The sequence below is a fragment of the Octopus bimaculoides genome, chromosome 24 (genome assembly GCF_046866305.1).
Source record: "Octopus bimaculoides isolate indiv1 chromosome 24, ASM4686630v1, whole genome shotgun sequence".
Classification (NCBI taxonomy): Eukaryota; Metazoa; Mollusca; class Cephalopoda; order Octopoda; family Octopodidae; genus Octopus; species Octopus bimaculoides.
Window position 1 is genome coordinate 28,825,841 of NC_142951.1, and position 16,428 is coordinate 28,842,268.

The window sequence follows — 16,428 nt, forward strand, 5'->3', positions numbered from 1 at the left end:
AAAATTCTTGATTTCTGTGGCACAAGATGTCTTTTAATAATATTTAATACCATAAGGGAGGCGAGCTGGCAGAACCGTTAATATGCTGGGCAAAATGCTTAGCGGTATTTCGTCTGTCTTTACGTTCAGAGTTCAAATTCTGCCGAGGTTGACTTTGCCTTTCATCCTTTCAGGGTCGATAAATTAAGTACCAGTTGTGTATTGGGGTCGATCTAATCGACTGGCTCCCTCCCCCAAAATTTCGGGCCTTGTGTCTAGAGCAGAAAAGAATAATATTTAATACAATAAGGGTAGCACGCCGGGTGAAAACATTAGTGGTATTTCGTCTGCCGTTACATTTTGAGTTCAAATGCCACCAAGGTCGACTTTACCTTTCATCCTTTCGGGGTCGATTAAATAAGTATCAGTTATGCACTGGGATCAGTGTAATCGCCTTAATCCCTTTGATCATATTAAGGGCGATTAAGGACCAGGTGGTAGCAATAAGTAGGGGATAATGCAGATTAATATTTGAAATGTGATAATACAAATTAATATTTGAAATAATCCTTTGTACAATAAGCAAGAGGCCTGAAACTTCATTGGAGGAGTAATCCCCAGTGTGCAGCTGGTACTTAATTTTTATCAATCCTGAAAGGATGGAAGGCAAAGTCAACCTTGGTGGAATTTGAACTCAAAGCATAAAACCAGAAGAAATGCTGCTAAACACTTTGTCCAGTGTGCTCACAATTTGGCCAGCTCACCACCGTAGTATTTGGGGTCGATGAATTAAGTACCAGTTGTGTACTGAGGTTGATCTAATTGACTGGCTTGCTCCCCCAAAATTTCGGGCCTTGTGCCTAGAGTAGAAAAGAATATTAAGGGGCAGGGAGCTGGCAGAATCGTTAGCACGCTGGTCAAAATGCTTAGCAGTTAACTCATCTGTCTTCACGTTCTGAGTTCAAATTCCGCTGAGGTCAACTTTGCCTTTCATCCTTTCGGGGGTCGATAAATTAAGTACCAGTTGCGTACTGAGGTCGATCTAATTTTGGACCTTGTGCCCAGAATAGAAAAGAATATTTGAAATCATAGAAAAATAACTGAAGAAGCAAAAACACTTACCCTCGATATAGTTGTAATAGATCCTCATTTGCGAAATATCATACGTTTGTTTGAGGTCAACAGTCCAATATGATCTGAGGGTCATTACTGAACGAGAACAAGACCTGTGTAGTGGGTTTTGATCAAAGTTACCATCCACTGCTAGGCTGGCTCCCATTGAGTAAATTTCATTCCGACAAGTGTTGCCATTTATTGCAGTTACACCATTTACGCGTGCAGTCGACAACTGTGTAGCGCTTCTACCAATTGCTATATTTTCTAAAATAAAAAGAAAATTCTATGAAAGTCAGTTATTAACCCTTTAGCCATTCGGGCCAAATTATTCTACCTGTTTTATGTTTAAACTGGCCAGATCTGAACTCTCACACCTACCCAGCAATGTCATTCTAAAAATAAACAATCATAGCATGAAAATTTCAAAGCTATGAGAACTTATGAAAACAAGACATTTGTACTACAGAACCAGAGCTGTTTTCAGCCGGGTTGGTATCAAAAGGGTTAAAAGAACTATCCAAACATTGATAAACTAACATCAAAACACATTTTGTGCCTTTCAGATTTCAAATGATCTTTTCTATTCGACCTGACTTCATGGCCCAACAGAGGACTTCACAAAGCATTTGCATATATTTTATGTGGTCTGCACAATGCCTTTTCTTTCAAAAAGAGAAATCTTTGTGTTATTTCGCAAATGTACACATGTCTTTGGTATTATGTTTTTATCTTTTACTTGTCATTGCATACACACACACCATAGAAATCTTTATAGCAAGCACATCACAATATATAGAAATATACTTACGGTAAGTTATTACTTGGCAATCTGGTCCAGTCCATCCTTCTTCACATCCATTTGGACAAGCTCCTGTGTGTTGGTGGCAGTTAGCATCATTTAGACAATGGCATTGCTTGGAACAACCACTTCCATACCACCCAGACGCACACCCTAAGTTAAAAATAAGGGTCAATCAGATTGATGTGCGGCATTTTAATAAAACATTCTTGTCTATTGATTGTTTTTTGTAACAGTGGATCTCGAAGCATACATATAGTATGTAAATATTGCTTCTCAAACTTTGGCACAAGGTCAGAAATTCTGGGGGAGGGATAGGTTGATTAGATCGACCTCAGTATTCAACTGGTACTTATTCTATTGACCCAGAAACTATGAAAGGTGAATTGACCTTTGTGGAACGTAAAGACAGATGAAACGCTCGTTATTTACATTTGACAGATATTTGTCCTCATCTTGTTTGTTGTTAACACAACGTTTCGGCTGATACACCCTCCAGCCTTCGTCAGGTGTCTTGGGGGAAATTTCGAACCTGTTTTCTCATTCCTAAGGTATTTTTCGATGTTGTTGTTATTATTATTATTATTATTATTATTATTGTTATTATTATTATTATTCAGGTCACTGCCTGGAATCGAACTCGGAATCTTGGGCTTAGTAGTTCGCACTCTTAACCACTACACCATATGCTCGTGGGCATATCCGTCAAATGTAAATAATGTAATATAATGTACATAAAACATCATCTCTTAAATGTAGAACCAGATGAAATGCTGCTAAGCATTTTGCCTGGCATGCTAATGGTTCTGCCAGCTCGCTGCCTTATAGCATGTAATGTAAATACTGACCCCCCCAGTACTCGACTGGTACTTATTTTATCGACCCTGAAATAATGATAAGAAAATCTACCTCGGTGGAGTTTGAACTCAGAACATAAAGATGAATTAAATGCTGCTTAGCATTTCGCCCAACACACTAACGATTCTGACAGCTTGCCACCTTACAGCATATAAAAACTGCTTTCAAATTTTGGCACATGACCAGTAAGTTCGGAGGGGATTGGTTAAGTCAATTACATTGACTCCAGTGTTCAAATGGTGCTTATTTCATTGACCCCCCCCCCCCCACCCCCCCGCCGAAAGGATGAAAGGCAAAGTCAACCTCAGCAGAATTTGAACTCAGAACGTAAGGACAGATGAGATGCCGCTAAGCATTTTGCCTGGTGTGCTAATGGTTCTGCCAGCTTGTTGCTTTATAGCAGGTAAATATTGAAGAGCGAAAGAAAACCCCTTTTGGATACAAAAAGATGTCAAAGGCCTCCTGTGGAACTCGGACCCCCCATTCCAAACCTAATATTTATATTTATATATTATTTGTAGCTTTATGTATCCTTTGAGATCCGCAGTTAAAAAAATAATAAATAAGATAAAATGAAATGAAATAAAATAAAATAAAATAAAGTATAACATGTGGGTGAGCTTAGAATTATGTATGAACGTGTGTGCATAAGTGAACGGTGTGTGTGTGTTTGGGTCAGAGTATACATATGGGACCGTGTTTGTATGTGTATAAGTAACATAGTACTTGCATTGTGTGGAGTGATGTGCATTTCGCATATTTGTGTGCGTGTGTGTGTGTTTCAGTGTGTGTGTGTGTGTGTGTGTGTGTGGTGTGGGTGCTGGGAGGTGTTGGGTGCAAGTGTGTATGGAGGGAGAAGGTGTGTGTGAGTGCATGTACATGTGAGTGTGGGTGGGGGTGTGCCTAATGGTGTGTGGTGTGAGTAATGAATTGAACAGTATGTATGAGTGTTTGTATAATGGTGGGTGGAGTGAGGTATATATTATATATATATATATATATATATATATATATATATATACATATATGTATGTATGTATATTGTATATATATATATATATATATATATATATATATATATATATATATATATATATATATATATATATATATTAAGGTGTAGGAGTGGCTGTGTGGTAAGTAGCTTGCTTACCAACCACATGGTTCTGGGTTCATTCCCAATGCGTGGCACCTTGGGTAAGTGTCTTCTACTATAATCTCGAGCCGACCAAAGCCTTGTGAGTGGATTTGGTAGACGGAAACTGAAAGAAGCCTGTCGTATATATGTATATACGTGTGTGTGTGTGTGTGTGTATGTTTGTGTGTCTGTGTTTGTCCCCCCCCCCCAACATTGCTTGACAACCGATGGTGGTGTGTTTACGTCCCCGTAACTTAGCGGTTCGGCAAAACTGACCGATAGAATAAGTACTAGGCTTCCAAAGAATAAGTCCCGGGGGTCGATTTGCTCGACTAAAGGCGGTGCTCCAGCATGGCCGCAGTCAAATGACTGAAACAAGTAAAAGAATAAAAGAATATATGAATAAAGGAAGACCAACCTGATACATACAACCCTCCAATACAGATATCTTTTCCTGATATTGTCATAGACTTTGCATTTGCATCCCCTATACATCCCACTCCACTCATGCTACAAGTTCCTGAACAAAAGGGCTTCTTGCTGTCTTTGTCGAAATGAACTGAAAACGAATTGTAACGGTTACCGTCTGGAAATAGAAATGAAATAGAATTTTGAAAGATTATGTCAGCATATACCTTACATATGTACGAGAGTGTGTGTGTGTGTGCCAATGAACAGCAACCACAACAACAACAACAAAAGCAAAAACAAAAACAACAACGGTAACAAGAATAATAATCATGATAACGCTAATAAAGATATTAATAATAAATGACTTACAATAATGGTAACATTTCACAGTCACGTATTGGATACGATATAGCTCTGGAAATATCACTTTAAATGGTAGCTTCATACAGTTTGTTGCTGAAGCATTTTTTGCAGAATATATCCTTGATACGTCAGGGTAAACCACTAAGGAAGGAAGAAAATGGAGATTAGATTACGATGATGATGATAAATCGGAGGAGGAATGTAGGAAGACGTAGTAATTACACTACTATATACACAGTGCATATCTATTTATCTACCTACCTATCTATCTATCTACCTACCTACCTATCTATCTACCGATCTATCTATCTATCTATCTGTCTATCCATCTATCTATCTATATATCTATTTATCTGTCTATCCATCTATCTATCTATCCATATATCTATCTATCTATCTATCTATCTACCTATCTATCTACCTACCTACCTACCTACCTATCTATCTAGGATCTGTTCCATCTCATGCAAAGATTTTTAAATTAATTTTATTTTTAATTAAACACTTTGAAACTTCGGATACTGGTAGAATGTGTCACGTAGAACAGGGTATACTCTTAACGTTTTTGACAAAATTTTGTATTTTAGAAGTTATTTCGTGTTATCTATCTATCTATCTATCTATCTATCTGTTTGTCTGTCTATCTATCTATCTTTCTTTCTGTCCATAAATACTCACGCGTGCAGACCCCACACACACACACATTTATGTCAGGTCACTATCATGTACTAACATAAAACCCAACACAACCTGTTACATGGTCAGGTCCTTGACGACAAAACCAGGAGATCCCCTCCAAGTTTGCTCGGTGAGGTGGGTGATGCTTTGGTCACCCTGCGGAATGAAAATCAAGACCCGTTGCAGGGTGGAGGAAATCATGCGTGTCAGCAGCCATCTAATTGAAGTCCGTTGTTAATGAGTCACGTGGTATCCTTGCACCACGAGCCCCATGAGATAGAGTGGCAGCGCTTTTTCCATTTTGTCTGCTGGTGTCATGAGAAATGTTTCAATTAGGTTGTTTCACATGAAATGTCTCGTTTTTAATTACTTGTTATTCCAGTCATTTAAAAATTCAATTATGTAATACCTTGCATTTAATCGACTAAAAGGCGCTGCTCCAGCATAGCCGCAGTCAAATGACTGAAACAAGTTAAAACAAAAAGAAAAAAAGAAAAAAAAGAAAGGAAGAACGAAAGAAAATTAAGTACAGCATTCTACGTACCTCTTTGGCAGTTACGTCCTTCAAAACCACGCTGGCATCCGAAAGCTTTACACTGAGCGTTCCCACTGAATCGACAAGCAGCTATTTCTTTACAATGGCACTCGTACTTCATTTTCGGTCCAAACTTCCGCATGTTATGTGGACAAGCTGTAGATGAGAAAAATAATAGGGATTTGGAAGCAATAAACACCAGCACATCCAGTTTTTCGGAAATAACAAAACAAACAAAAAATTGTCTGAAGATGGATCAATAAAGAAGCCAAAGATATCGGAGAACAATATCTATACACTTTTGTTTTTGTTTTTGTCAGTGACATACATGTGTGTGTGTGCGTGTGTGTGTGTGGGGGGGGGGGCGATGTTTGTGTGTGTGCGAGCGTGTGCATGTGTGTGTATGCATGAATTTACTGAGTTTTGACTTAAAACTGCTTTGACCTACTACTACTACTACTACCACTACTGTTGCTGCTGCTGCTACTACAACTACTACTAATGATGATGATGATGATGATTTTGATGTTGATGATGATGTTGATGATGATGCTGATGATGATGCTGATGATGTTGATGATGATGTTGATGATGATGTTGATGATGATGATGATGATGACGATGACGACGACTCTCAGTATTAGGAACTATCCCCATAGATTTGAACAGATGGAAAGAGGAAATAGGCAGCGCCAGAAAATAGTATCATTAGGAACGGATAGGAAACTTAGGAAGGGTCTTGGCATCTAAGGTTACTTGTAACCAGACGTTTGTAATTTTTCTTTTCCAACCGTCTGCTCTGTCGTGCACATATGAAATAATGATGATAATATAGAGGATGATGATGACGATGATGATGATAATGATTTCTTTTATTTGCCATGTTTGGCTTGTTACTATGGAAACAGGCATGAATGTGTCTGTGGTTTACAATTGGCTAAAATTACCCAAAATTTGCAGACTTTAAATGCTAATTTATTGGTTTGTGGCGAAATGAATTTCGTGGCATTGATTAGTATATAAAACTACATCATTACACCGAATACGAAATCAATTTGAACAGAAATTGTAGAGACTGAAAATCGGCAGCCAAACAGGAAAGATTCTCCGCCCAACATATTCTACTTGCTTTATATTCAAACCGACTGGATCTGGCCTCTCACACCTACCATACAATGTCATTCTAAAAATAAACAAACGTATTATCGAAATCTTGAAGCTAGAAGATTATGCATGATTAATTTAAAACAATGTGGGAACTGTTCAATTTGGTGCCCAGATTTTTTAATTAATTTTTTTTTTTTACTAAACAGTTTGAAACTTCGTATACTGGTGGAATGTCTTATGCAGAACACGGTTGGATCTTTTTTAAAACGGGGGCCACATTTTTTATTAATGTTTTACGTAGTGCTTTTGGTACCGAAAGACTTTCAAACTTCGTATACTTAACTATTTTGTGTTATAGAACAGAAAAATATTTTTGTATTCGAATTTATTTCATGAAAAACAATTGTCTTATTTCGATAATTTCAACCAATCACTGACGTCCATTCAGCCGATATACATTAAGTGCCGACTACATAAACAAACGATTCTTCGTTTTATTTGCTTTTTTCATTTTAAATTTGCTTTAACCCTAACCCTAACTCTAACCCTAGGGTTAGGGTTAGGGTTAGGGTTAGAGTTAGGGTTAGGGTTAATTGTTTCAGAATCGTTTGTTTATGTAGTCGGCACTTAATGTATATCGGCTGAATGGACGTCAGTGATTGGTTGAAATTACAGAAATACGACAACTTTAACATGGAATAATTTATGGATTTCTTTTTTTTTTTAAGAAGACTAAGAGAAAAAGATGTTTTATATGACACATTCTACCAGTGATCCAAGTTTCAAAGTGTTTCGTTAATGAAAAATGTGGCCCCCGTTTTAAAAAAGATCCACACGGTTTACTTTGAACATTTTGAACAAAATTTGGTATTTTAGAAGTTATTTCGTGTTAAAGTTGTCGCATTTGGGTAATTTCAACCAATCAACGACATGTATTCAGTTGAAGAATGCTACTGCTGTTTGCGATAGTAATCGAAGAGGAACAACTTTCGAGTCATCTCTACTAAATGTCACCACTCTGTTCTATTTTATTTTTTGTTTACTGCCTATGTTACATATTACACGCTTTTTTTTTTGGCGGGGGGGGGGGGTCTCGCGTCGGAGTAACCAGTAAACATCGAAGAACCAACACCAAGAAGGAAGAAATATTATTTACATATATTTATTCGTTGCCCGACATCGGCGTTTTATCCACACAAAGCGCACCGGTGTTTAAAAGACCTATGGAGCTACGAAGCTGCAGCTAACTTTTTTGTTGCTGACGTGTCAGTAGTTTCAAAATGTCTTATTTTACAACTATGAAATGTATTGTCGTTGTCATGAGCCAAACTGAACAGATCCACAATGTAAATAAAATAAGCATTGAATTTGTCAGAGTAATTTGAATGTTTACTAAATGACGAATCTCCTTTAAATTGAACAAGAATGGCAAAAGTGCGTAAATGGCATAGCAACAACCCAGCCTGCAGATTAGCACAGAAAATGTTTTCTAATGTATATTAGCAATCCATTTTTTTTTGCACAAGTTGAAACAGAGGAGTGGTCGTAGAAGAAGAAAATGTATTAGCGACCTCGTGGTTAAACAACCTCAGTAGCCAAGCATGCGTAGCAGTTGCCAGTCCCATTGACATCAGCAAAAGAATTCTGAACTATAACACTATCGTCTACTACAACCGCAACAACGTCAAGAGTGAAAACAAAACTACTAAACACCAACATGACTCGTGACAACTCCAACAATACTATAATCGTCAACTATAGTAACAACATCAACAATGGCTCTAACTGCCCCAAAAGTATCAAAGAAAACAACTGTAGCATGTTTTTTATTGTTTTTTTTCAAAGGCAGTAACGTCCTTCATAAATATAGCAAATAGGCGGATCGCCCAATTACTGTAAGGGAAGGCGGAGACCATTAACACATATCAGAAAGATGTTATTCGACATGGCACTCCCAGAAGTGGAAATGATTTGTATCAAGAAAAGAGCAATAATCTATAACAGCATCAATCGCACAGGAAGAAAGCCACGATACCCTCCCCCAAACGAAATAGAAAAATGTCTGAATGAAGTGTAGCCTTCCGTAGTTTATATCTGCTGAGGAAAGTAATATGGGACTGTGGGAACTATCTGCAATAACGAAGTGGAAGCACGCAGGATGCGAAATGTTTTTTCTCACGAGTGTTCTGGACTCCAGTAATGAATTCATGTGCATCCAGCAAATCAGAGCTCACCTTGATCTTGTTGTCAAGTTGACAAACACACTCTACCAAGTAAACTCAAGACGAAGAACGGTGTTGTAAGTCGACCGGTCACCAAGTTATGCCTGATTTTAGGAGACAAGTAATACGATAGATTTGCATCTATACCAATTATCGGATTTTGTTAGGACCCCATATGGTAAAGATGTGGATGGGAGAAACGTGGGTAGAGGGTGATGTGCTAGCAACCCTCTACCCTTACTGTTTTACAAAGCAAACAACAACACAAATAACTACGCAGAAGCAACCATGGTTGAAACAAGAAGCATTATTAACAAGAAACAAGGGTCATCTTTCTGATTTGGCGGACACCATTTTTTATTTAGTTTTTATTTAGTGTGTTTTCTACCGAAACACTTTAAAGCTTTTTGTCTTATATTCGAAGTGTCCGCCAAATCAGAAAGATCCGAAACAAGAAGCATTATTAAACAATATTGAAACAAAAAGCATGGTCGTTCCTTACCCAAGCGACCTTATCTTATCGCCCATCACTTGTTATGCACTCATAAATTGGCTATATGCAAATGAGTTCATAACTGGAGTCTGGAACTCTCGTGGCAGAAAAAATTCGCGCGCAGGATGGTTACAATGATCTGCTCCTCCGAGCAGTTCGTAATACTCCCCTTATACATAAAAGATTTCGAGAGACCTGCTTTGTTACGCATCATTCATGAGATAGTCAATGTAATTGATCTGTTCATCAATAAAGCAAAAATGCTGCTGAAACAACTATTGTGAACGTTTATCGTCCATTTTTGTTATTAATTTATGTATTAGGTTGTCCGGAAAGTTCTGAGCATTTTAAAGCAAAATCTTTAAACATTTCTTTGAACAGACCTGAAACGTCACACAGTTAAAACATTGGCGTTGCTTGAAGTGGTACTGTATCTATTCTTTATTCCTCATTAAAAATAGAGTTATCTTTTATTCTGGTTACTCTTTATTGACGTTTGAAATGGATAACCAAAAATTTCATATTCGCGTTGTAATGCTTTTCTTTTTTAAAAAAAGGAGAAAATGCTGCAAAGACTTGCAAAAACATTTGTGAAGTTTATGGCGATGATGAATTCAAAGGTGGTTTGCAAAATTTAAAGCTGGAGAGTTTAGCTTTGAAGTTGACAGTCGCAGTGGAAGACCTTCAAAATTAGATGATGTTTTAAAGGCAAAAATCGAAGAAAACTCAAATATCATGACTAGAGAACTTGCAGAGGAGTTGGAAGTTTCTAAAAGTACGGTTCATGAACACGCAATGAAGCTAGGATACATTTCCCACTATAATGTATGGATCCCTCACAAATTCTCCAAAGAGAATTGCTTGGACCAGTATTCCGTTTGTGATATGCTTTTGAAATGGAATGAAAGTGTACCTGTTTTGAAACAACTTGTGGCTGGAGATGAGAAATGGATTGTGTACGAAAACGGAACGTGGAAAAGATCCTGGAATTTGCATAAGGATCACCCAAAACAACAAGCAAAGATGAATATCCATGCCAAAAAAGCTATGCTTTGTGTTTGGCATGATTTATTATGAGTTTCTCCCACAAAACCAGACCATTAATTCCGATGTGTATTGTCGTCAGCTGGCTAATTTGAAGCAAAAAAATCAAAGAATTGAGGCTGGAGATTGACAACAGGAAGGGGATAGTGTTCCAACAAGACAATGCCCAGCCATATGTGTCTCTGGCTACCCGAAAAAAATTACATGAACTTGGCTGGGATCTCTTACCCCATCCACCATATTCTCCTGGTATTGCGCCATCCGACTACCACGTGTTTTTTTTTTGTCTCTACAGAACTCCTCGCAAGGAAAACCATTTAAGGATTTAGATGAAGTCAAAACGCATCAAGATAACTTTTTTTCTTCAAAATTAGTCAAATTTTATGCTGACGGAATGTTTAAATTACCTGATAGATGGGCAAAGGTCATTAATAATAATGGAAATTATTTCATTGAATAAAATTTATTGAAAGGTCAATTATTTATATCCCTTTTTGCATATTAGAAAATGCTCAGAACTTTCCAGGCAACCTAATATAAAGACAGTGAGCTGGCAGAATTGTTAGCAGGCCGGGCAAAATGCATAGCGGCATTTTGTCCGTCTTTACACTCAGGGTTCAAATTCCGCCGGGGTTGACTATGCCTTTCATCTTTTCGGGATCAATAAATTAAGTACCAGTGAAACACTAGAGTTGATGTAACCGACTAGACCCCTCTCCACAAATTAGTAGAAAGGACTCTGTGTGTGTGTACTATATATATATATATATATATATATATATATATATATATATATATATATATATTATATATATATACCGGAGTAAGCACATAAAATGTGCAACAAGGTGGAAAAAAGAGTACTCAAATACCAGAGGTAGAGTAATATGCTTTATTTAAAAGCAGCAGAAATATAACAAAAGACTGTTACTCTGAGTTTCACGTTCCCGTTCATCTAACAAAACTGTCCGATGAACGGGAACGTGAAACTCAGAGTAACAGTCTTTTGTTATATTTCTGCTGCTTTTAAATAAAGTATATATATATATATATATATAATAGAGAGAGGGGGGGGGGAGACATACAAAATACATTCCAAAAATTTTGAGATTTTTTCATAAGGGACAGTTATTAATTACAAAGCAGTACAAAACATCTCTTTTGGTGAGTCTTTGTGGTTATCGTCACTGCATGTCGAAATGTGTTTAAAAAACATTTTTATGCATCATATAGATGTAATTTTTGACGCTGAATCCGAATTTGTTATTCATTTATTCCAGAAAAATTTTGCGAAAATGTTACAGGTGTTCAACGTTTGATAATTTTCAGAATTTTCAGCCAATCAGAAAACAGCGCGTTTACTGCATCTTCCATCATCGGTGAGTGGTATGTGTTGGAGGGGGCACCGGCATATCAAAACATTAAACTAGCTACAGTAAACAGTGAAAAACATTAAAGCATTCGTGAGCAAATTAAATATTTAAAAGCTACGAGCAAACCAACAGGAGCTGCTAGAAATAACAGTAAAAACATTGCTTAGAACAGGCATTTATTAGTTTTTAAAAATTCCAAGAACGAAAGTTTGCAATACATTCTAGGACTTTGTAAAATAAATTATCTTTCTCGATAACCACAAAGACTCGATTGATCTTTATGGCCGTTGTTCGACAGGCATAATTTTGGACTGTACTTCTTATATATTCAAAAACTGAATTAAAGAGGCAATTAGGGAAAATTGACATGGATGTCTCTATTGGGGCATTTCTCACATGGCAGAAATTATGTCTGTTTATGTGGGTGTCAACGTTCATTTTATTGTTGTTGTTAGTATCGTCATCGTCACTGCAGCAATAAAATTCACTTCAATTAAAGTTTTCCACGCCTGACACTTGCAAAAATGAGTTTGCTTGTGTCTTTTGCCTAAACTTCAAATAAACTGTGTTTTTTCTATAAACAGAAGTTATTAAAATATGATTGCTTTTTAACACGGTTAATGCGTGTTAGAACATAAATGGTATCTATTGTAAAACATTAATTCTTAGAGTTGAAATTAGGGGTTGACTTTCAAAAGAACATTCTTTTTTACTCTAGGCACGAGGTCCGAAATTTTTGAGGAGGAGGCCAGTCGATTAGATCGACCCCAATATGCAACTGGTACTTAATTTATCGACTCCGAAAGGACGAAAGGTGAAGTCGACCTCTTTCAAAAAAAATATTAATACAATCTGTTGTAAAACGTTAATTCGTACATTTGAACTAAGTGTTGACGGTCAATGACATCTAGGTTATGCCGAAAAAAAAGAAAGAAAATATTCATTAGAAGTTTCCTGGACTTGGAGAAGATCTAGTCTGAGAAAAAAAAAAAAACTTATCCTATCATGTGGGACACGCAATGAGTCCTCCCTTCCAGAGGAATGTTTTCCCAATGTTTCTTCACGGTTTTACAAAACAGCAATGTTTTCCTCATGAAACTAATGGAAGACTTCGAACAAAACGATGATGATGGGCGGCTTATTGGCGAACTGGAAATATGGCAAGAAGAATATAAGACACATTCAAAAGATAGAGTATTGATGATGACAAGTGTATCTAAGTATGGTAACCTATCCACATGACATGGGATGCGGCATATCACGTTCATTCCCGAAATGCCTACGTGTGCTTTTTAAGTGCATTAGGTTTTCGCTATGCGCAATGACAGGAAAGAAAAATAAGCAAAAAATGTGCAGAAGAGACCATCTTTCCCCACATTGCATTGAAGTTCAAAGTTGTTTGCCCAACAAGGAAATGATTAAAGTAAACGAAGTGGAGAAAGGAAAAACGTAGTTACGATGTGTTGATTGAGGAAGAGATTGGTTCCGATGTTTTTACATATCTAATGTTGTTCTCAAATGTGAGCTCGTATTTAATACACCCTCACTCTATTTGAAAGACAAATTCTAATGAATATTTTCTTTCTTTTTTTTGACCGTCAACACTTAGTTCAAATGTACGAATTAACGTTTTACAACAGATTGTATTAATATTTTTTTTGAAAGAGGTCGACTTCACCTTTCGTCCTTTCGGAGTCGATAAATTAAGTACCAGTTGCATATTGGGGTCGATCTAATCGACTGGCCTCCTCCTCAAAAATTTCGGACCTCGTGCCTAGAGTAAAAAAGAATGTTCTTTTGAAAGTCAACCCCTAATTTCAACTCTAAGAATTAATGTTTTACAATAGATACCATTTATGTTCTAACACGCATTAACCGTGTTAAAAAGCAATCATATTTTAATAACTTCTGTTTATAGAAAAAACACAGTTTATTTGAAGTTTAGGCAAAAGACACAAGCAAACTCATTTTTGCAAGTGTCAGGCGTGGAAAACTTTAATTGAAGTGAATTTTATTGCTGCAGTGACGATGACGATACTAACAACAACAATAAAATGAACGTTGACACCCACATAAACAGACATAATTTCTGCCATGTGAGAAATGCCCCAATAGAGACATCCATGTCAATTTTCCCTAATTGCCTCTTTAATTCAGTTTTTGAATATATAAGAAGTACAGTCCAAAAGGTAAAACTGCTTACAAAATCACCGATATTTACTATCGGCAAGATTTAAGTATGTGTGAGTGTGAATGTTGCAGTTAATGTCGTCATTGCTGTTGTTTATCCTTTTGCTGAGAATATTTAAGTTAATTTTACTATCATTAAGGGAGCGAGCTGGCAGAATCGTTAGCACGCCGGGCGAAATGCTTAGCGGTATTTCGTCTGCCGTTACGTTCTGAGTTCAAATTCCGCCGAGGTCAACTTTACCTTTCATCCTTACGGGGTCGATAAATTAAGTACCAGTTACGCACTGGGGTCGATGTAATCGACTTAATCCGTTTGTCTGTCCCCTCTATGTTTAGCCTCTTGTGGGCAATACAGAAATAGGTATTTCGTCTGTCGTTACGTTCTGAGGTCAAACTGCGCTGAGGTCGACTTAGCCTTTCATCCTTTCCGGGTCGATAAATTAAGTACCAGTTGCATACTGGGGTCGATCTAATCGACTGGCCCCCCCCCCCAAAAAAAAATTTGGGGCTTTGTGCCTAGAGTAGAAAAGAATCGTTAGCACACTGGGCAAAATGCACAGTGGCATTTCATCCGTCCCCACATTCTGAGTTCAAATTCCGCCGAGGTCGACTTTACCTTTCATCCTTTCAAGGTCGATGAATTAAGTACCAGTCGAGTACTAGGGTCGAGGTGATCGACTAGTCCCCTCTCCACAAATTCCAGGCCTTGTGCCTATAGTAGAAAGGATTGTTAAGGCAGCGAGCTGGCGGAATCATTAGCATGCCGGGCGAAATGCTTACCATGTATTTCGTCTGCCGTTACGTTCTGAGTTTAAATTCCGCCGAGGTCGACTTTCAGGAACTATTAAATAAGTACCAGTTATGCACTGGAGTCGATGTAATTGACAATACCCCTCCCCCAAATTTCAGGCTTTGTACCAACAGTCGAAAGGATTACTGAGGCGACGAGCTGGCAGAATCGTTAACACACCGAGCAAAATGCTTAGTGACAATTCGTCCATGTTTACATTCTGTGTTCGAATTTCGCCGAGGTCGACTTTACTTTTTCATCCTTTGAGGCTCAATATAATGAGCTAGCCCCCTACTCCAAAATTTCCGTCCTTGTGCCTATAATAGAAAGATTTATTAAAGTAGCAAGTTGGCAGAATCTTTAGCATGCCCGGCAAAATGCTTAATGACAGTTTGTCCTTCATTACGTTCTGGGTTCAAATGCCACCAAGGTTGACTTCCAGAGTCGATAAAATAAATTCTAGTTCAGTACCGGGGTCAATGTAGTAAAAACTGCTAACTTCGTATCAAAATTTAAAACCAGTATTATTATAATTTTTCTATTTGTCATGACGTCATTTCTAAACTGAATACATCCATTTGGTCACTGTTGTTAGTCCTTTTTTATTACTTTCACGTTTTTTCAAATCTCTTCTGCTATTTTGTTCACAAATTTGTTTTGACTGGGACGGAGAATGAATTTATTTATGTTGCTACAACCACAATTGAAAAATTTGAAGTGTATGTTTGAAATCAAAACTTCTATGACCACTATGAACAGCGTCTCTTCCCTCTACCATGAAGTAACTGTTTTGAGTACAAATAAACAATTTGAAAGGACGTTTCTTGTTACAGGGTTGTCAGATAAATTCATTCGTTTCTTTTTTTTTTGTACAATTTTTATTATAATCTAACTCTTTCCAGTGTTATTTGGATTACACGAGAAATATTTTTATCAATAGTGTCTTGAGAAGGGCAGGCAATGTTTCTTCATTGTCTGGAGGCCTTGGCGAAAGTGGTTGTGCGGTGAACCAGGTTGAAAGGGCCGAAGACAAACGCTTTCCTCTTTGGCTTTTCATTCGAGAAGGAAATTGAGGGCAGAGAGAGAGAAATGCTGTCTCCCAGCAATTTTGTTAAAAGGTCAGTGAGTGTAGCGCTAATGGTCCGAGTGAACGGGCCTACACTAAGCATGCACCTCTAAATTGAGGGTAGATGAAATGGAGAGGGCACTTGTCTTAGAAGTCAAGGGGATCGTGGTTTTTGTGGAGTCTCCATGAGCAACCCTTGGAAGTCTCCCTCATTTGGGGATTTAATTGCTTTTACCCACTTCAATCCCTTTCGATTTGTGTTGTCT

The 16,428-nt window shown here is 37.5% G+C and overlaps 1 protein-coding gene across 2 annotated transcripts in view; it reads right to left on the bottom strand.

Moving 5' to 3' along the window:
* The window catches only part of LOC106876469 (uncharacterized), a 196,455-nt gene that overhangs the window by 175,916 nt on the left and 4,111 nt on the right, over positions 1-16,428 (bottom strand). For both annotated transcript variants that reach the window (XM_089341381.1, XM_089341382.1), the window contains exons 2-6: positions 5,887-6,033; positions 4,671-4,805; positions 4,309-4,476; positions 1,904-2,047; positions 1,102-1,359 (exon numbers count right to left, since the gene is read on the bottom strand). In XM_089341381.1, coding sequence (XP_089197507.1) covers positions 1,102-1,359; positions 1,904-2,047; positions 4,309-4,476; positions 4,671-4,805; positions 5,887-6,033 — 852 coding nt within the window. The remainder of the gene's footprint in view (positions 1-1,101; positions 1,360-1,903; positions 2,048-4,308; positions 4,477-4,670; positions 4,806-5,886; positions 6,034-16,428) is intronic.